Source organism: Hippocampus zosterae, chromosome 5 (assembly GCF_025434085.1).
Source record: "Hippocampus zosterae strain Florida chromosome 5, ASM2543408v3, whole genome shotgun sequence".
Classification (NCBI taxonomy): domain Eukaryota; kingdom Metazoa; phylum Chordata; class Actinopteri; order Syngnathiformes; family Syngnathidae; genus Hippocampus; species Hippocampus zosterae.
The window spans coordinates 12,989,983-13,011,147 of NC_067455.1; the positions used below are offsets into that span (position 1 = coordinate 12,989,983).

General features: G+C 39.4%; 4 protein-coding genes across 6 annotated transcripts in view; 3 read left to right on the forward strand and 1 right to left on the reverse strand.

Moving 5' to 3' along the window:
* Positions 1-965: 965 nt before the first annotated feature.
* LOC127601474 (serum paraoxonase/arylesterase 2-like) lies at positions 966-5,767 on the forward strand. Its single transcript, XM_052066757.1, has 9 exons — positions 966-1,153; positions 1,223-1,293; positions 1,366-1,421; positions 2,340-2,502; positions 2,898-3,024; positions 4,405-4,608; positions 4,710-4,791; positions 4,950-5,078; positions 5,206-5,767. The coding sequence occupies exons 1-9, from the start codon at positions 1,077-1,079 to the stop codon at positions 5,365-5,367; spliced, it is 1,071 nt and encodes a 356-aa protein (XP_051922717.1). The 5' UTR covers positions 966-1,076; the 3' UTR covers positions 5,368-5,767.
* A 3,439-nt stretch (positions 5,768-9,206) lies between these two features.
* LOC127601242 (serum paraoxonase/arylesterase 2-like) lies at positions 9,207-13,494 on the forward strand. The gene is made up of 9 exons (XM_052066336.1): positions 9,207-9,383; positions 9,485-9,555; positions 9,631-9,686; positions 11,473-11,635; positions 12,107-12,233; positions 12,347-12,550; positions 12,628-12,709; positions 12,847-12,975; positions 13,092-13,494. The coding sequence occupies exons 1-9, from the start codon at positions 9,307-9,309 to the stop codon at positions 13,251-13,253; spliced, it is 1,071 nt and encodes a 356-aa protein (XP_051922296.1). The 5' UTR covers positions 9,207-9,306; the 3' UTR covers positions 13,254-13,494.
* On the reverse strand, positions 13,299-17,265 carry LOC127601240 (potassium channel subfamily K member 5-like). The gene is made up of 5 exons (XM_052066333.1): positions 16,981-17,265; positions 16,132-16,243; positions 14,723-14,889; positions 14,456-14,624; positions 13,299-14,377 (listed from the first exon to the last, which is right to left on the reverse strand). Exons 1-5 carry the CDS (start codon positions 17,164-17,166, stop codon positions 13,674-13,676), a joined length of 1,338 nt encoding a protein of 445 aa, XP_051922293.1. The 5' UTR covers positions 17,167-17,265; the 3' UTR covers positions 13,299-13,673.
* A 1,392-nt stretch (positions 17,266-18,657) lies between these two features.
* LOC127601230 (uncharacterized) overlaps positions 18,658-21,165 on the forward strand; it is a 37,259-nt gene continuing 34,751 nt past the window's right edge. The window contains exons 1-2 of one of the 3 annotated variants that reach the window (XM_052066305.1): positions 18,658-18,760; positions 18,867-19,004. Coding sequence is in view for 1 of the 3 variants with exons in the window: in XM_052066297.1 (XP_051922257.1) it covers positions 19,675-19,756 (82 nt within the window). In the remaining 2 variants the exon portion in view is untranslated. The other 2 variants (XM_052066304.1, XM_052066297.1) reach the window with 2 other exon arrangements.

The following is a 21,165-nucleotide window of genomic DNA, read 5'->3' on the forward strand; positions in this document are numbered from 1 at the left end:
GTTTAAACAGGGATTTGCAGGCAGCGTCTTTTGAATTTAACGCTCCCCTAATCGTGCTTCAGTATTTCACAGATCTGGTGATTATTGCCATTTATTTCGGCACCATTGCATTTGGAGTTTAAAAGCAAAACAGTAAGTCAACTTTTTTAGAGAAGTGCCGGTCAAATAGACCTTCACTCAATAGCTGCGGCAGGTGTGTCCTAACTTTATCCTGCAGAATCTTACGTTTCTCTTTGTCAAAGGCATTCCAAACTGTTTTGGAGACTGCCAAATCGCAATCGAACGTGACAATATAGCTTTTCTTCAAAATACTGTACAACAATCAAAACTATCAGCCAGCTGGTCCTCGATTTACGACGGCTTTGCAGTCTTGTACAGGACTTAAGCCTCGTTTCACGTCGACGTAACGCAAACAGGTAGTACGTAATAGTCTATCAATCGTCTACGCACACGCTGTACAGTTCTTTTGTAACCATTGCATGTATTTATATGAAGCAATATTTCTAAATAAATAGAAATTAAGTATATACGGCTGTTTCTTTCACCAGTACAGTATTTCGCCACCGCTGTTTTTTCTCTGTATTCTGTCTTGATTTCAAACGTTAGATCAATATCCATGCCTTCATTTCAATTAATTTACTGGGAAAATGCATTCTTTCTCAGTCGCAGTAACGCTAAAAGGAAGAAGTTTTTTCAAATGATCAAAAATAATTAATGCACGTAAATTTTGAGTTTCCGGGTTCCTGTTAGAGATAATGCTGCATTCAAGTGCTCATAACATGTAGGAAATTATATTAGCATTTTCACGAAGAAAAGAGACTTGATTTGTGATGACACCGCGTGGCCAAGTACAACAATCCACTCTAAATGTGCACATCTGTTCATAAATATGAAATAGAATTGAGCATTCCAATTAGGTCTTTCGCTGCGCCCACGTCTGTCCTCAAGCAGACGCTAGAGGCGATCTCTCGTCCGCTCCGCTGAGGCAGGCGGGCACGCCCCGTCTGCTTGTCGTCTAGCGTCGAAAAGTTTACTAAATTTTGCAGCACTCTGCTGATTCCTGCGGGCTCTTGAACATGGGCAAGTGTGGCCTCGTCGCACTTGTTGTAGCGGCGGTATCTGTGCTACTTGGGGAGAGGATAGTCAATTTAAGGTAAAATATATTTATTTCCCACGTAATTGCAATCAGTGACAATCTGAACTTTTCATTTGGAAATAAAAGGAAGAGGACCTTTGCTTCACGAGAGCTGGTCAACAATCACCTCCCCAATTGTGTTCCACTGAAGAATCTGAGTAAGGGGGCTCATTATATTATTCCACAAGAAATACAAAAATACATTGTGAATGTTAAATATGCATTCGCAGATGACGGTTCAGAGGACATCACTGTCTTTGGGGATGGACTCGCTTTTGTTAGCAATGTAAGTGTTTGAACCACGATGAATTTAGGATTATTTTAATTAGCTAAATGTTTTTGAAAGTTTGCACAATCGTGGTGCCTACTTATCGAAGCACTGCATTGCATAAATGTTGTGAAGCGTGACTACAGAGGGCAAGAGTGAAATGGGGGAATGGGGGAGTGAAAGCTATTGACAGAAATTCTACTGTCTGCAAGCATTGCTTGAAAAAAGCCCCGTTAAAGGAAACAAGCAATATGACCTGGCTTTACCTGAATTCTACCTTGATATGATGCCTGCTGGACACACTCAAAAGTACCAACAGCAAAACAAGCGTCTTGAGTATGTTTGTGAGCACACCTACCGTGCCATTTAAAGCAAGAAAATAAACTGCATTTGCTAATAAGGATTGGCAGCCCTTTTGTGTAGTCAAAGGTGAGCGATATGGTTCGGTCATTTCATAAAAAGGCCACATGATGTTGTGCATGTTGTAGAGGAGGGGGAGCTGTCAATTTGCTTTTGGCCCTCCTTGGACACAGGTTCTTTTATCTCTCTATAAGGTGGAAGAAGACCCAAACACCACGTCGTCTTTTCTTCAGTTTATCACAACGCAACACGAATCGATTCGGGCTCCTGTGAGTCCCAGATTTCATCCGGAAGCCCCGACAAAGTACAGTCACGCGTTTATATAGGCACAGTATGGTAATGATGCCTCAGTTGCTTCAGTTGCCTCAGTTGCTTCAGGATTGGATGAATCAACTTTCAATTCCACACACTAAAAAATATGTGCTCACAAATACAAATTTAATCAATTACGATGCCTACGCATGTTTGTGAAAAGTACAAAGTGTATTGGAATGAGCAAACTTAGGTCCTTGATCATATTTGCAACAACAACAACAACAAGAACATCATTGTTGTCTGCAATGTTTCTGTTCACAGGGTCTAAAGTACCCCGGAATTTGCTCTTCCGATGCTCCAGGGAAGATCTTCCTCCTCGATCTGAAAGAGTCTCGGGTGAGGCCAATTGAGCTGCGCGTGGCGAGAAACTTTGACCTGGAGACGTTCAACCCTCACGGCATCAGCGTCTACACAGACCCAAATGGTATGAGCTGTCCAACATTGAGTTCATGAAGTTAAAAATATTCACCTTGAGTGCAATAACAATTGAGGATTTTTGTTGTTGTATTTTTTTCTTTTTTCAAAACGTTGGTATGAGAGTCGATACGCTAAGCATGTAACCAGTTACCTATGCAAGCATTTGCAAAACCTTACCCTGGGTGTGTCTGTTCTATTAACTAATCCGTGTTTAAATATACTGTACACCCTGGTACAATGTCGAAATGCAATTCGTTTCAAGAATTGCCCCCCAAAGTAACACCACATAATGCCTGATGAATGTCATTTTTGTTTGTGAAAGAGGCCATCTTTTACAAACAAAAATGCTGCTACAAGTTCTTTTTAACACAGTGCTTTGTTGGTCTTGTTGTTGTTTTTCAGATGACACGGTGTACCTTTTTGTTGTTAGTCATCCTCACCACAAAAGCCAAGTGGAGTTGTTTAAATTTGTCGAGGAGGAATTGTCGCTGATGCATCTGAAGACCTTCAAACATGAACTTCTTAACAGGTGCGCCTCTCAAGGCTGTTGTGAAAGCGCTATATAAATCAGCATGTATTGTATTGTATTGTATTGTATTGTATTGTAAGGCAACGTAATTTGCTTTGAAATTATTTATTCATTTTGAACTTGAATGACCGTGAAACATCTAAGGTCAAGCCAAACTCTCTGATGTCGGTTGATACCCGAATTATTTTCCTCATGGGTAGTTTTGCTACTTATGTTATAATCTGTACGTATAGGTCAAACTGACGCCACCGAGAAATCTTTAATAACTGCACAGGCAACGTTTTAAGTAACTTCAACAATATTAGCTGTCAAACAAGTGTAAAAGTATGATTACACTTCTCACGAATGAAAACCGACTCTTGGTAATGTCTTGCATGATATGAGACATGAGGGTGAACTCTGAATTAATTGGCATGACTTGGGAGGTGTTTTCTTTCTTGGACCTACAACCACACAGTCATTTGATTTGAGTGGTTCCCCTCATTACGATTATATAGTATTTTTGATGTAGTAATACATAGTGCGGGTGGCCCAGTGCTCAAGTGGTTCGAGCGTCGACCTCGCAGTGCAGGTTGTGAGTTCGATCCCGGCTCCGGCCTTCCTGTGCGGAGTTTGCATGTTCTCCCCACGCCTGCGTAGGTTTTCTCCGGGTACTCCGGTTTACTCGCACATTCCAAAAACCCGCACGGCAGTCTGATTGAACACTCTAAATTGTCCCACGGTGTGAGTGAGAGCGCGGATGGTTGTTTGTCTCTGTGTGCCCTGCGATTGGCTGCCAACCGTTCAGGGTGTCTCCCCCCCCCCCCCCCCCCTCCCGCCTACTGTCAGAAGACAGCTGGGATAGGCTCCAGCACCCCTCGCGACCCTTGTGAGGATAAAGCAGATCAGAAGATGGCACCTTATGACTTGGTGATTCCCAAACCAACATGCTGAAATTATCCACTTGCACTAAATTGGTCTGAAAATGATTTGACTACAACAACAAACTCTTTTTTTCATCGATCTATGCCAGTGACAAATAGTGACAGGCAGAACCAATCCTGTCCCCCACTAGATGGCAGGGGGCACAAAACTAACGGGTCAATTTGCTTTGACATTTTTGGTCAGTGATGAGGTGAAGATGAGGTGTTTGCAAATGCGGAGCACTTATTGAACTTTTTTTTTTTTTTACGATTTAGTGAAATCACTTACAGTATGTTGTTGGAATTTTCATGAATCATTTCTTTTTCTACCTGAAGCATATTGATTGTGTTTGCCTACGACTCAGATATTCACATCTCACAAATTATGTCAAATATTTTGTAACACTGTATAAATATATATCGCCTATTTCCTGTATTGCTCAGTTGATTATGAACTGTTTTTCTTCCGTTTTTCTAGTGTCAATGATATACTGGCTTTGGGAGTGGATCGTTTCTATGCCACCAACGATCACTATTTTTCAAATGAACTCCTCAAAATGATTGTGGAGCCTGTCATGTGTCAACCTTGGACTAATGTTGTGTATTACAGTCCGGAGACAGTCAAAGTTGTCTCTGAGGGGTATTACTTTGCAAATGGCATCAACATCTCTCCGGACAAAAGGTAGGTGATTTTTGTCATAAGATTTGCTTCCAGCCCTCCCCCCCAATGTCTTGGAAAAAAACAATTTCATGGATTAATCATTATTTCGTTGTCATGAATAGGTATGTATATGTGATGGATTTACTTGACCATAAAGTACATGTGTTAGAAATGAAGGAAGACCACGCATTGGACTTTGTCAAGGTAAATCATTTCAAAATAGAGAAGAAAATTTGTAATTTGTAATTAATAGTGATGACTCATTTTAACTTTGGAGAAATATTTTCATAGAAGTCAAATACTTGAGGAAGACCATTTAGATTGGAGACAAACCGAATGATAATGTCTTACGATGCCACCAGGCCGTGGATGTGGGTTCACTCTGTGACAACATCGAAGTCGACCCCAAAACAGGTGACCTGTGGTTAGGCTGCCACCCCAACGGATGGAAAGTTTTCAACAATGACCTGAAAGATCCACCTGGATCAGAGGTTGGGGAACACTCACCCACCATACGAACCACTGCAACATCCAAATATCACAATGCAAATTTTCCATTCATCAACAATGATGTAGCTTTGTCACTCATCATATCTGCTATGATTTCGTGTCATCTAGGTCATCTACATTAAGAACATTAATTCGGAAGAGCCACTGGTGACGCAGGTGTTTGCCGATGATGGTCACAAGATTATCGGCTCCTCTGTCGCTACGACGTATGGAGGGAAACTGCTCATTGGATCAATATTTCATAAGGCTTTATGGTGTGATTTGGACTAGGCCTTGATGTGTACATTTCACAAAACCGCTGGAAACACTAATGGAAAGTAAAGCAAGTCTTTGGCACTGTTCTTCCCCCAATACTGCACTTATGTCTCTCTTTGTAAATCTGCATTGGAGCCCAGTAAGGCAACATTACTGTACATTCATTTTTAGTGTTGGTAACAATTACACGTGAATAAACTTTTTGCTGTGCGTTTGGCGACGAGTCCATCTCGCCCAACTTCTACTTGGATGGATTTCATTTTATGCACCCGCAAATGCTATAGAAACTTGGGTCTATTTTTCCGATAGATTAATAAGCCTGCACGATATTGTGCATTCAAACACTAAACGTGTATTTGTTCATATTTTGTGTCGTAAAATCAGAACGTGCAGAAATAAAAGTTTTGAAACAAAATTTGGTGCAGCACTGTTGCTTATGCTCTTCCCATAAATTCCAGACGGCATTTGTTGAAGTAAGCAAGGCAGAAATTGCATGTGTTTCCTGAAGGAAGACTGTGGGGGAAGGGGGGTCGGCAACTGAAGGAAATGGTCAGACTTCGAGCACACCCACGCTTTTAATACTGTATACTTTGAACACATGGACATAGTCCTTTCTTTTTATGCTTTACTAAAATGTAACATTTGTCATGAAGACACTATTTCGGGAGGTTTGTAAGTGGAGGCCGCAGCTGGAATTGAACCCTACACCTCCGTACCGTTCCTCTCTAAAATGCCCAATTACAATACCTACCTACTAATCAGACAATCCCGCTCTTGTCTTTCCAGAGGATCTGGTTGGTCTCCTAAGAGTGCTCTTGCAATGCCCACTCGTGGCCAGGCAGACTTGCGTTTTGTGGAGTAAACTGGCATCATTTTTGAGAAAAAAGTGCTTTTTCCGCTGCGTTTTTAAAAAATTGTTTTGTGGTTTGTAATATTTGCTTCCACGTTGTTGGTGTGACCGCAGCATTTCTTTGTTGCATTTGTGTTTTTAATCAGCATTCATGTGTTTATTATTTTTTTGTTTGCATCATTCCTCATTTGCCCATATTGCAGCATTTTTTTAACAGTGTTTCTCGTTTTACAGTTGGTTTGTGTTTTTAGTTTGCATGGGTGTTCGTCGTTATTTATTTATTTATTTGCAGCTTTGTTGTTATTTGATGCAACATTCCTGTGTTAGCAGCGTTTGGCCTTTTGCAGCGTGTTTGCCCCTCTCGGCCACCGTGTCACACTTAATTGTTCTCCGGTACACAAAACTGGCGTGTTAAAATAAAACCAAAAATATTTGCCTGTCATGACTGAAGGAAGCTAAACAAGCGACCCCTTTTAAAGCTGCATCACAAAATGAAAGGGACCTTTGTATCGGCTACTGGGTATCATTCTTGATTATTTTTATTTGCCGATTTCCTGTGTGTAGCATTGCATTGACAGAGCATAACTTCAATCCCATGTTGATGTCCTCTGACGATTAACTCTCAATTTCCATTGTGTTGGACCTGCGTAAAGTGGTTATTCTTTTTAAGACAGCCATTGGAAAGACAACAGATTTAGATTCCGTGCGTCAGATAAACCAGGGGTCATTCATTCCCCGGTTTATTTATTCTTTGTTGTTTGTTTGTTTATTGAACATAAAACATATACAGTAATAATTTGACAGAAAATAAGGTACATAAAATAGTAAAAAGAAAGAAATCAGTCTTCATTCAACACAGTTATTATGTTCAAGGGAGTAGGAAGAAGTAAAAAACTTATCTAGTCCTACCCCGTTGTGTTTATATCTAATAAATCATTTTTATATCAATCAGAAAAGAAAAAAGTAAGAAGAAAGAAGTCTCCATTAAGGCTCATACTTTACCCTTAACCGTGATGTTTTTACAACTTTTGATGTGTATCGGGATTACCAGGTATATACATCCACACCCTGGCAATCTTGTGTCAATTTTCTCTTGTATTCATAATGGATACTTCAATACCTTTCTCTATTTATCAACTTAGTTCTGATTTATCATTATATTTAATGTTTGGAATTTATCATTTTAACTCTGATTGATGTAGGTTGTTTGTATTATTTTTTTGAATTTGATTGTGAACTCAGCAAGCGATTTACTCATTTTCAGGGCAGTTTCCAGATTATTCCACAGATTAACACCTTTGCTAGATACACTTCTTTGCTTGATGTTTGTCCTTGTTTTGAGTTTTTTGAATAAGTTGGTAGCTCTTAAATCATAGCTGCTTTCTCGAATTTCGAAAAACTTCTGAATGTTTTGGCAGAGCAGGTTATTGTGTGCTTTGTACATTAATTGGGCGATTTTAAAGTCAACCAGGTCTATGTCAGTATTTTCCATATTTCTTGTGTGTTACTTTTATTTTGCTCTAATAGTGCATGATAATGATCTCTTTTAACTGGTTCTTATAATATTTACTCGTTTATTTTTATAGGTCTTATATATATTTTTCTGCTTCTTCAGTTCTCAATTTTAAAAACAATTTATATAAATTGTTTTTCTTTTTACATGCGTTTTCTATGCCTTTCGTTATCCATGGCTTACTTGGGTCTTTATACTTTTTGGAGACTTTAGTTAATGGAAAATGTTTATCATATAAGGAGATTATGGTAGACTGAAATACTTCAAACGCTGTATTTGGGTCTTCGTTTGACTAGACCTCGGTCCAGTTTTGTTTTTCTAGGTCTTGCTTAAAGGCATCAATGGAGCGTTGGGTTCTTAGTCTTATTTCTGTTATGTGAGTTGTTGACTTAGCTTTTCTATCAAAATAATTATGAAAAACTGCAAAGACAGGTAGGTGGTCACTTATGTCATTAATGAGAAGTCCACTTTCCATTTTATGATCAATCTTATTTATAAATCAGATAAATAAGATTTATATTTATTTATAAATAAATAATATTATACATATTTATTTGTTATTATTATAATATATATATTATAATACATATTATGATAAATTATATATTATGATAAATATATATAATATTATAATTATTTATTATTATATTATTTTATTTATATTTATTTATATATTACTTAATCCACATTTATTATATAAATGAATGTGGATTATAAATCTATTAATGTGGCCGTGTCAATTGTTATTCTGCTAGATTTCAGGATTACTGGGAAAAAGCTGTTGCTGTACATAGTATTTATGAAGTCAGTTGTTTTTTTGTGTCCATTTGGGTTTAATAAGTCAATGTTAAAGTCACCACATATTATTCGTGTTTTCTTATCGTTGTAGTAACTGAGCATATCTATTAGTTTTTTACTGAATGTGTCAATACATGATCCTGGTGTCCTATAGATGCAACTTATGATGATATTTGATGCCTTTTTATTATGTATTTCAATGGTTAGACGTTCCATTAGGTTTTCTATTGTTTGTCAATCTCTCGATTTTACTGCATTTAACTGCTTTGTCTACATATATTGCACCCCCCCCCCTCCTTTTTTGTTTTCCCTATTAGTTGCAAACATTTCATAACCTTCTATTTCCATTTCAGTTGTTTTATCTTCATCAAGCCAAGTTTCTGATATGGCAATTATTTTACATTTATTGAATTTAGTCAGGTATTCTTTGATTTTTGTGAAGTTTTTGTAGAGACTTCTACTGTTTAAGTGTATTACTGAAAGTGCATTTTCCAATTTTATATTAGTGTTGAATTGTTCATCCAGGTAATAGTCGGAGTTTGTTACCCTTTGTTTGTTCTTGAAGAAATTATTGTCTGGGTCCAAATTGTTCTCGGGATCGAATGGCTTATAGTCATCATCTTCAAAGAGTTGGAAGTCCATGTTTTTGGGATGTGATCTTTACTCTCTCTGTGATGTTTACTCTCTCTCTCTCTCTCGTTCAGATTTGCCCGGGTGAGCTCAGTGCTTTTTATCCGACTGAGGATAAATAGTTCAGCGTTTTTTGCCGCACAGTGTGCTGTGCGATCTAAACATGGAAACACTCGGCTTAGTCTCAGTGGCTGTAACACTTTTTTATATGCTGTTTGGCGCGAGGATGGTACAGGTGAGGTAAGCAGCGTTCACTTTGGTTATCAGCTCTAGTCTACTTTACCTTTGTATTTTTCTCCAGGTCTTCACCGTCACTAACATCTCCTTCGCAAACATTGTAGGGAAATGTATCTTGCGTCTCGACAACCTGTCAAGAATCAACTCCCTAATTGTGCACTGCTGAAGAATCTGAGTAAGATCACGTGAACACGAAACATTTGCGTATTCCGTAAGCATGTATTTAAATGTTTTTTTGTTTTTTTTTCAGATAATGGTTCAGAGGATATAACTGTCTTTGGGGATGGACTCGCTTTTATCAGCACTGTAAGTTGCACTGGTCTAATGTTGACCTCTCTTGAGTCTTGTCCCGAATAGCATGTACGTGTCATTCACGTTTTGCATCAACTGTTTTTTTTTTTTAATGATTGAACAGCATCAACATTTACAAATAAATGAAAAACAAATGTTGCACATGACCTGGGGCTGGTCTTCTACCTTTGGAGAGCAAGCTGATGACGGTTGAGGGCCAAGAAATATGTTTGGACCCATTCTCAGAAAGATTCTAGTCTGTCGACCATACTGGGGGATTTTTAAAAACATGTTAAAAATGTTAATTTAATACATTTCAATCATATGTGACCGATGTACATGTTCAACTTAAGTGAAGCAATTTTTTTCTTCAGTGCTGTGGTTTTTCAAAGTGTGGTACGAGTATCACTCGTGGTACACGGGCTCCCTTTAGTGGTATGCAAAATAATCACGTTAAATATTCAAATTGCATCAGGTGACAATGGCTTAAACATTACAATCGTATTGACCGTACATTTGTTCAGTCCAGTTTAGTTGTGTTTGCCTTTCAAGGACAATACATTGGCATTTTTGTATGCATTTTGAATGCAAACACTTGGTTTTCTTATTTCTTCTTTCTACCCACAATCTTGCTGCTGTAGATTGTCCCACACTGTAAATTTCTCCAGTGTGGGACAAATAAATGTTATCTTATCTTATTTAATTAGAGCTGTTTGCTGTCAAGCATTTATGCACGTACAATTTTTAGTTAAACTTCTCTGTACAAAACATAATTCAACTATGTAAGTACAGTTCCCTCCTTCCAGTGCAGTAATTTCTTTTAAAATTGTGCACAATGTTAAAATGGCTTCCAATAACATTAAACAGCTTTTAGAAATACACTGCAACATCTGCCTTGATTTTATGAATACTTGAACCGAGTATGTGACTTTTTTTTTTCTTGTGGTGGTACAAGAAAAGCCAAGTCGACGTAAAACAATAAATAAATACATTAGAACCACAGTATTAGACTAGAAAGAGAACCTACAACTACAATCTGACTTTGCAGTCACATAAGCTGTTGAGAGGGCCTTGACCCACTCCCACCGAATGCACAACATCAGAGTGATCCTAGTCTTGATTGTACTGCAAGTCAGTGTCCTTATTTGAACCATTCCAGGTTCCAGGCCATGTCAGCACAATTGCTTGCTGATATCAACTCAATGTGCAATTTACCGCCTGGATCTTTAAAGTTCGGGGGACATGGTGAGATAGTGACAATTTTGCTCATGGAGGGTACAGCCGCAGTTGTTCACCAAACTCGTCTATCGAGTCAGTAAAGCTTGACTGACTTTTTTTTTTTTAAATCTACTCACTCACGGAAAAAAGGGCATCTGTGTGATTACTGCTCTTCTAGTGTGTGGGGTACTCCAATTGACCAACAGAGCACATCACACACATAATGATAACCACATGCATTTTGGCGCCACATCAGTTTCTCACCACCTGCCTTGCATGAATGGACGCAGCTTCTACATTGACCCAGCAAGTCTCTTAGCAAAACACTTGTATAGGGAGTGCCGACTAATTACACTCCAACCCTTAGAAGTGGTAACTTTTGCAAGGAACTGGCTTAACGTAACCAGAAAACACAATATTGGCCACACCTTTATCTATGCGCTCATTCATTTTTAAAGGTCTTCGCAAAAACAAATGAATTTGTCCTCCGGAGTCAACACGATGCAGGTTTCAATTCTCTGCAGCTGGGAGTTGAGATGATGTAAATTTATGATGTCTCCCTGTATATTTTCAATATTCACAGGGTTTAAAGTATCCTCGGTTGCCATCCTCTGATGATCCTGGTAAGATCTTCCTGCTCAATCTGAAGGAGCCTGACATGGAACCCGTAGAGATGCCCATATCAGGGAACTTTGACCTGGAAACGTTCAACCCTCATGGCATCAGTGTCTACACAGAGCCAACCAGTATGAGCAGTTCTGCTTTGAATTGCATTCATTGTCTTTTTGCAAAAGCGTGAAGACAATTTATTTGACAATACAACAATAGATTTTTTTCTCTTTTTTTTTACTACTTGACATGCAGCTTTGTTAAGTATATGGACAAACCTGTTCGGAGACAGTCTGCTAATGTAACTGTCAATATTCTGACAAACCCTACAGAACAAATGAAGAACATTGAAGTATTAGATTTACCACTACGCGATGGATTGAATGAGTTTCTTTTACCGTTTAGTATATTCTTATGATCTTTAGCTATTGTTTGATATTGAAATCACTGCACGACTGTCCTTTTTTTTAACCCTTTCATGCACCCTGTAACCTGATAACGCGTTAAGTTGTCCACTGTCGTAACCGCTGTCCCTGATAAATATATACAAATGTACAGTGTACACAAAATAATTGCTCCTCATTCTTTTTCCCCTTCATCATTTTCAGATGGCACAGTCTACTTGTTTGTTGTGAATCATCCTCATTACGGAAACCAAGTTGAGTTGTTTGAATTTGTTGAGAGGGAATTGTCCCTGTCGCATCTGAAGACCTTCAAACATAAACTTCTTCACAGGTATTCTAACGCTACATTTCATGTTTACAACTTAACTCTCGACAAAACTCAATCATGTTCTTTATGTCACTTGTAGTCAGTAACATTTTTCTCTTTTTCCCCCCCCCCACTAGTGTGAATGATATTGTGGCTTTAGGAGTGGATCGATTCTATGCCACCAATGATCATTATTTTTCAGATGTACTGCTGAAAAGTATTGTGGAGCCTCTTCTGGCTCAACCTTTGAGTAACGTTGTGTATTACAGTACAGAGATGGTCAAAGTGGTCTCTAATGGGTATTACTTTGCAAATGGCATCAACGTTTCACCCGACAAAAGGTTGGTGAGTTCTTTAGAAGTTGCATCATTGAGAGATGAATATCTACATCTTACGTTTTTTTAAATGACATGAATAGACACATATATGTGGCTGATGTCCTTGCCCATAATGTGCATGTGTTGGAGCGGAAAGAAGACAATGCATTGGCCTTCGTCAAGGTAAAGTAAAACAAAAAGTACTAGTACGCCTGTATCCTGAGCGACCCTTGTTACATGAAAGGAAATTAGGTAATGCGCTGTGATTAAAAAACAACAAAAACATTTCATTCTATTTTTATCTCCTACATTTTCACCAGTCCGTGGCTGTGGGCTCACTCTGTGACAACATCGAAGTCGACCCAAAAACAGGTAACCTGTGGTTAGGCTGCCACCCCAACGGATGGAAAGTTTTCAACAATGACCTAAAAGATCCACCTGGATCAGAGGTTTGTCTCAACACCCTTGTTTTATTTGTCAACCTGATTGTGATGCGTAGTCACGCAAACCCAATTCGCCTTTTTTCCTTATTTCATCGTACTTCCCATGATGCCGTGTCCTCCAGGTCATCCGCATTCAAAACATTCTCTCGGAGGAGCCAGTGGTGACACAAGTGTATGCCGATGACGGTCATGTGATTATGGGCTCATCTGTAGCGACGATCTACGGAGGCAAACTGCTCATTGGATCCGTGTTTCATAAGGCCTTATGTTGTGATTTAGATTAGGAAAGGAAATTTGATCTCAGGGAAAAAAGGAGACGGAAAAATGAATGAATGAAGAAATGTGAATTTGAACGATTTAATTTGAATTTAAGGGTGCCTGTAAAGAGACATATTGATGGTACTGCATGTAGATTAGTCTGAGATTCAACCACACAGTTTGGAGCGAATGAAGACAAAACAAATAAATTACAGAAATAGCAAAATACATTGCAAACAAAGTCCTGGGTATCACTTGGCAATGAAATGTAACAGAAGATGACGTGGCAGGTTTATCATTAATGTGGTGTAGAAAAATGTGAGCCCCGACCTCAACTCCATCAAGCACTGTTGGGATCAACCAGATCAGAGACGATGGCCAACTGCACATTGTCTCTGTTATAATGACAATATTTTTGTCCATGTAGTGCCTTATGATAATAAACTTTACCCCTTTTCATCCTTATCGAGTGAAACATCTTCCTCCACTACTTTAGAAATTGTAAATCGAGTCACGGCATCACTCGGCTGTGCAATTTCTTCCTGAGTGCTTCCCGAGGGTGGCACAGAAAATATAATGCCATCGTTTGTTGAATCGTTTTTACCGCTGACTTTGTCGAGTGCCTCATCGGTTCTCACGCCCTCCGCTGGTTCTGTTGTCGTAGAATTTTCTTGGAGACGCGACTGACTCTCTTTGCCTTGCCATTTGTCATCCTTGGGGTTCATAAACACTTCACTGATGCTCATCAGACATCTGTGTCGTGGCGAGTGATCCAGCATCTCGATGTTGGTGGTAACGATGTCGCTGCAGCTCTTGGAGCGATTGAAAACGTCTATGGAACTTGGTTTTGCAGTCATTCCAATTTCCTTGATGACAGTGCTATAGTCTTCCTCTTTGGCCGATAAGAAGCTAAAAATATCAATGACAGACAGCTTGGCCGGGTCCGACTTGGGCGTGACCTCTTCGGGGTTCGGTTCTTCATCATGGAAGTGTCGGCGTTTTTGTCGTCTTTTCTTCAACACCTTGTGAGCCTCCACGACCATGTTTACATTCCAGCTGAAGAACAGAGACAGCCACGCCAGGCCCATGTAGATCCATATCTCCGCAACTACTTTGTACAGCCTGGGGTAGTCGATATTTGGATTCACACCTGAAATGATTGTGCATGTGGTAAATATAAGAATGTCATGTACCACAGAGAGGAATCGACGAAGATCTGACGTTCAACCTGCCACGTAATCTCCAAAGCCGACAGTTGTGAGGGTGATGAAAGAAAAGTAGAGGCCTTCCAAGTAGCTCCATCCTTCCAGGGACATGAAGACAAGTGGAGGGAAAACCAAGTGCACAAAGAGCCCCCATAACAGGAATATAGTTGTGCAGATAAGCTGGACACGTTTCTGTTCCACCCCCCCCCCCCCCAAAAAAAAGTTTTAAAAAATGTTTTTTAAAAAAAGTAATTTTACATGGTTTCCATACTTTATGTGTTAAGGCTTACCACTGGCACGTTTTTGCGGATGAGGATCTGGGAGAGACGTTTTGCCCGGTCCCCAAAGAATGAACCCAGCTTACTTAACCATACCAGACACAGCGGGATGCCGCACAGACCATACAGGATGCAGAAGATTCGACCTCCACTCGTCTTTGGGGCGACGTTACCGTAACCTATAGAATACAACGAGAACACAAATGCGTTATTGTGGAGGATGTGTAGCAAATTCACCTATCCTAATTGTTTGTATTTCTTCCAGGGAAAAGAAATAATTTCCTCATCATACATAGGTTATTTTAATAATCACATACTACAGGGTGGCCCACTTAAAAGTAGCCCGGATTTTTTTTTAAATTAAAATATTTTTTAAATTTTTTTCAAAACATGTATTTAATTACGTGAATGTTACAAGTGACCCAAGTCTTTCCAAAACCTGTTTTTATTACTTACAATAAGAATCAGTGAAATATGGCAGGGCAGTACAGCACTCGAGTGGTTAGCACATCTGCCTCACAGAGCCGAGGTTCTTAGTTTTCTTAATGTCGCCACTCTTGTGTGTGCTCCCTTGTTCACCATTGCATGCTACATTAACTCATTCAGTACCAGCCAATTCTGGACCAAGTCTGAAAAGACGTTTATAAACGTCTTTGGGAGTGAATGAGTTAAAAAGAAATCCATGATGTGCTAATTGAAGATTCACAAGAGCCCACTGGTGTAAATTGTTCCTTGTCTGAGTACATCCATCCATTTTCCGATCCGCGTTATCCTCACAAGGGGGTGGTGGACCCTATCCCAGCCATCTTCGGGCAGAAGGCGGGGGACACCCTGGACCGGTTGCCAGCCTATTGCAGGGCAGCTTGTCTGAATGTGCCTGTCATTGACTGTGAAAGCTCCGGTGTATACACTACCTCTTGCCCAAAGTCAGCTAACTTGATTTTCACTTCTTTATTTTGATTAAACTTATAAGGAACATATTCAATACAATGTGGAAGCCAGTCAGGAGACCTTTGACCGCTTGATTTTTTTTTTTGTGTTGGCTACTTATGGGTAATTAACGTATCTAAGGCTCATTGCATTGTAATTTGGGATGCTCACATAGCATGTCAGAATCTACAGTATTGGATGGTAAACATATCCCAAACAGTTTTGCACCCACGTCCAATGAAACAACTACTTTCCACCTTGGTGTAAAAAATCCCACTTCCATATGAAAACTATCTAGTTTGACAAGCGAGTTAGCCCAGAGTCTTCCTTCCTTCTTACTTTTAGTGCTATACTTTAATATACCTGTATCTGAACAACGGTGACTAAAAAGAACTGTTCCATCTGCCGTACATACAAAATCATCGTTTTAATATTTCAATTCGTATTTCAAGTGCACGGGCATTGTTAGTTGAAAGAACACACACACACACCTATTGTTGTGACAACAGTCGCTGCAAAGATGACAGAATTACCCCAGTCCCACATGTTGTAATGTTTGTCCCCAGTGATGATCACACCTTGACCTGCAGCTTCTGACGCTACCTGGAAGGTGTCATAAAGAATACACTCATTAATAAGGACCTCACCAATTCATCCATTTTCTACAGGTATAATGCTTGACCTCGTTGCACCCTGGACTGTTTGCCAACCGATTGCAGGGCACGCATAGACAAATGAAACTTTTACAATCACAATGGACAATTTGGAGCAAGCCGAAAGCTGAAGCGTCACAAGTATGACACATATGAAGTAAGTACAGATTGTCACCATTAATTTAAGAACTGTGAGACAGATGTTGTTGTCGATGTACCTGGCTGTACATACAGACACTGGCAATATTTGGGCTACTAGATGGAGACAGTATAATGCGTTCATATAATACGTTCTACGTCATTGCAAACCACAACAATAATCATTCTTAGTTGAATTACTCTCGAAGTTTCAACGTTTTTGTAAAAAGGCGGAATTTCTGACAGATGTTTCATTGGAATCCATGAGACGTGCAAGTTTAGTTGAATCAAATGCGCGAATAAAAACATCGATACTGTGACGTTTTGTAACTTAATAAAACACTTGTTGAGCCGTTGAAGACGAGACACACCTTGTGCCAACATTCCAACATTTGAAGAAGACGTGTAGATTCATGCTTACTGCCCGTGTGGAGAGTTTTGAATACCGTCACGCTTTTTCCTCGTCGAAACAGATTTCCTGTTTAATTACAAATCGGAACCGAGCAACTATTGCGCGAATATCGACTTGTATGGTGAATAAATTCATACCCCAAGAATTTCTTCCAGATCCTCTTTCCGAAGGCAGGGGTACTTCTCCAAAATCTTTTCTTTTTGAAGAACATATTTGCTCCTTGCCAATTCCCAATTTGGCTCCTCAAGAATTTGAAATATCGCGGCCCCAATCGACAAGTAAAAAATAACGCACGATGTTAAAAGGGGGCCCTGGTCAGCCATATTCAAGAAATAACTTTATGCCCCATCCGGCCGCATCTCTCATTCCCGTTTCAACGTTCTTCTTCCTGAACTAAAAAAAAAAAAAAAAGACCTGTTCGATTCACACACAAGCGCGCGTGCGCACGCATACCCGCACGCCTCTCCAATGTTCAGTCGCCTGAATAACGTAATTACCGGGTACCTGGCTGGTGCTGCAGGGGAAAACGCTTTGCAGGTTGACAAAAACAATAAGATTAAGATATTCTTTATTTGTCCCGCAATGGGGAAATTACAATCTGAATTCAGAAAGGAAGACGCTGGGTAGAGACGGGGGAGGGGGGGGGGGGGGGGGGTTGGTACAAAAAGTGTCTGGTTTAATTGTTTGCGGAAAATTGTTATCTAAATTGGAGTAAATATTCATCTCATCCAAGAAACACATCAACTCCACACACACGTATTACAAAAAGTGAAATGATAAACCTGATACGTAAAGATGAATTTAAAATGCACTACAACCTGTAAAGTGAACTTAATTTGACCTTCTCTTAACGTGCACTATATTCCTGTACTTTATACAGTACTTGCTGTATTATAACATTGAGTTCAATAGCAATTTTTATATGAGGTGTTTAAGTCATAAATCGACCAGTGCATTTCATATTTCAAGTAGAATTTTTATTTAAGCAGTCGTTTGTTAATTTTTTTAGGAGAGCCAGGCATCACATAGCATTTATTGATCCTCGTTGATAGCTTCAGAAAGGGTCATCAGCAGCTGGTACGTAGTCAAAGAAAAGCAAAGAAGAGGATATCATTGAAATGTATTGACCAGTTCATGATTAGGAATGCTGGGTGACTGGTTGGCATACCGGCCTCACAATTCAGAGGTCATGAGTTGAAACCCTGGTCCTGACATTCCTGAATGTTCTCCCTGTTTTGTGTGGGTTTCTTCTGGGTGCTCCAATTTTCTCCCCCATTCCAAAAACATGTACGGTGAATTAACCGAAGCCTGTAAATTGTCCATACATGTGATTGATTTCCCTCTTGGTGCTCTGGTGACCAGTTCAAGGTGTCTATCTATCTATCTCATTGTACAAGGTGAGCTTTAGACAAATGCAACCATTTACAAGTAGTAAACGGTGTCAACCATGCAAGTGGTGACAGTTACCCTTATCTTCATTTGCAAGGACCCAGAAGTAGAAACAGCATGCATGTGTTTGTGTAAAACGGAATCGAAGTGGGGTGGAGCCACACTGCAATGAATGATAATACTGTACTGTATTGTACTGTACTGTACTGTACTGTACTGTACTTGAGTTGATGCTCACCCAAGAAAGGCCACAGTGGTCGTGCAACTATCTGTTCTCATATGATATTCTAATTATGGAATACCTTTAGTGTGTCATCTATCTGATAGATCTGGAAATACCTATAAATGTGAAATGAATTATGTCATTCTAATTAAACCACTGTAACCTGATGTGTACTGCTTGGTGACTTGTAGTTGTTTTTATTTTTTAGGGACTCCCTCCAACTGCGCACGCGCGGCACCTTGTGCAATAACGCCCAGGCCTGTATTGTAATGTTATGGACCTAATGGCAACATAGTACGTGCGAGGTGAGTTGTGACGCTTTTGCAACCCCCAAAAGGAGCTCAAATGGATAAAAAAGAGTTAGTGTTTATGCGCAAATGACACTACATAACTCGGAACTCCACCCTTCAGGTCGACGGTTTTGCTTGGTCACTGTCCTACGTCACAGCCTCCGTGGAAACCCGTTTGACTCTTGCGGAGGGAAACACCGGAACTAATGGTTTCTCACTAAAGATGGCGCCAACATCCTCCAAAAATGTCGTCGCTCAGGTAAGAAACATTTTTATTTTGCAAAGTCTGCTGTTTACAATGTTTTCAACTCACATTTCTCTTCCCAGTTGTTGGAGAAGGCTCTGTGTATAAACACTAAGCACCACCTACGTAGGTTTGCACTCCCTAGATAAGACTCACATTAATAATATGATACGAATACTGTAAAACACTATCGTGGGTGTTTTAAAGAGTCATCATTGCAATTAATTAAATATTTACAGCTTCAGGTAATATTATTGTTTTGTTCTTCGTTAATGCAATGTATTATTATAGATGTTTAGACTTCATTTTTAATGTCGTTTCCCGTCTGTCATTGAATAGTCTATTCACTATATATTGTTGCAAAGGCCTAGACTGTTTGACCATTGCTCACTTGACAGTCTTATTTCTTGCTTTTTCATGTGGACACACTATCTTGGACGTTGACATGAACATGTGAGTAACCATTCACTTTTACCCTTATAAAGTATAATATGGTTTGATATCCAATTCAAATGCTGCTTGTGTGTCGCACATGTAAAACTGGGTTGCAAGTATGATCATTGTAATTCTGTGCAACGGCTGCATTGTGGAATTACTTCACTTTTTTTTTGTGGAGGGTGGGGTGGGGTCACAGAGTCACCCTGAAGCATTTGCGCGCAAACACATCTTTATCTTATGAGAACATATGCTCTCGAAATGCCAGATCTGTGTTAAGGTACCCAGGAAATGGCGAGGGATTCCTTCACTCTTGCTGCGAGCCATATATTGTATGTCTTTTCATTTATCGTTTTATTTCATATACTTTATTGTCCCCAAAGGGAAATTTGTCATGGACACTCAACTGGTTCTGCAGTTTATAGTCTGCAGCATCATACACACACCATGGCGAAACACACCACAATCCCGTGAAACTAATCAAATCAAAGCAGTGTACACCAACCAACATACAGTATTTGCATTCATTATCTTAATAGATTTAGGAATAAAAGAACGTTTGTAACGGTTCAGCCTGCTCCGGGGAACTCTAAATCTCCTGCCATAAGGAAGAATTTGATACTCTTTGTAAAGAATGTAAGTTTGGTCGTGCAGATTTTTTTCTTATAGTGGATTGTTCATAGATGGTGTTGAGAGAGAAAGATGATTGTTAGAGGGTATTAACAATCTTTCTATCGTGAAAGAGAACAGGTTCTGATTCGAAATGGTAGGCGCACGTCTGACGATAGACAGTTGTACTTGAGATTTCTCACACGTAGTAGTAAATAAAGTAAGTTAGCTATGCATTTTGTAGCATTTGTCCTCGGCAACGACTGGCTGACTTTTGGTGAGAGGCAGGTGCACCCTGGATGGGTCACCAGTCACTCACAGCAATCACTACTCTGCATCTTGGACACAAACAACCATTCACTCTGACATTTACACCTATGGACAATTTTGAGTTGTCAATGAATTCAACATGCATGCTTTCTAAATGTGTGAGGAGTACCTGGAGAGTTTGGACCCTGTACTTCCCGAACTGCAAGGCAGATGTGCTAAACACCGGTCCGCTGTGCTCAGGAATGTTTTTTTAATATATTTTTTTGCTAATTAAAAATATCAGTTGTAATTTACCATAATTTTGTGTGTAAATACTAAAAGAATTGCAGCGGTTGACCTAACATTTGATAAGTGTGCTAATTTGTTTCTGCACTAGGTGGCAGCACACACTAGCACAAGCAAGTACCATTAATTAAAACACGGCGATGCGCTCAGATGGGCAAAAAAAGCCATCACTGTTTGGCCAGTGCAGTGTCTTTCTATGAGAGATTGTGTTATTACAAAATAATAAGCGTTTACTTTAGATGTTAGATTTTATGATACGTTTAAAATCAGTACTGTAAGGTTTTACATATATTTACAACCGTTTTTAAAGCTTTTTATACATATTTATTTATTTTACAATATACATGAACAGCTTAGTTAAAATTGGTTCCTTTGTGCTCGACTGTAACTAAATGTACAGATTATTTCTTGAAAAACTGTGCCTTGATGCAAGTTCATAAACATAAGCCAGACCAAAGAAGTCTGCTTGTAGACTGGGGCAACAACATTCTTTCCTGCTTTATGAATTCTTCATGATATAACAGTGCCTCATGAATATTGATGTGCCGTTGCCATCCCATTAGTGCTCCTGAGAGCT

What these genes read in the sequence shown, in the direction of transcription:
- LOC127601242 (XM_052066336.1), top strand. Translation starts at nt 9,307, where the DNA reads ATGGAAACACTCGGCTTAGTCTCAGTGGCTGTAACACTTTTTTATATG. An exon ending in GCGAGGATGGTACAGGTGAG is followed by an intron (nt 9,384 to 9,484) that starts GTAAGCAGCGTT and finishes CAAACATTGTAG; the next exon opens with GGAAATGTATCTTGCGTCTC. An exon ending in AAGATCCACCTGGATCAGAG is followed by an intron (nt 12,976 to 13,091) that starts GTTTGTCTCAAC and finishes CGTGTCCTCCAG; the next exon opens with GTCATCCGCATTCAAAACAT.
- LOC127601474 (XM_052066757.1), top strand. Translation starts at nt 1,077, where the DNA reads ATGGGCAAGTGTGGCCTCGTCGCACTTGTTGTAGCGGCGGTATCTGTG. An exon ending in TGTTCCACTGAAGAATCTGA is followed by an intron (nt 1,294 to 1,365) that starts GTAAGGGGGCTC and finishes ATGCATTCGCAG; the next exon opens with ATGACGGTTCAGAGGACATC. An exon ending in ACGCATTGGACTTTGTCAAG is followed by an intron (nt 4,792 to 4,949) that starts GTAAATCATTTC and finishes CGATGCCACCAG; the next exon opens with GCCGTGGATGTGGGTTCACT.
- LOC127601240 (XM_052066333.1), bottom strand. Translation starts at nt 17,166, where the DNA reads ATGGCTGACCAGGGCCCCCTTTTAACATCGTGCGTTATTTTTTACTTG. An exon ending in ATCTGGAAGAAATTCTTGGG is followed by an intron (nt 16,244 to 16,980) that starts GTATGAATTTAT and finishes GACACCTTCCAG; the next exon opens with GTAGCGTCAGAAGCTGCAGG. An exon ending in GACTGTTGTCACAACAATAG is followed by an intron (nt 14,890 to 16,131) that starts GTGTGTGTGTGT and finishes TGTATTCTATAG; the next exon opens with GTTACGGTAACGTCGCCCCA.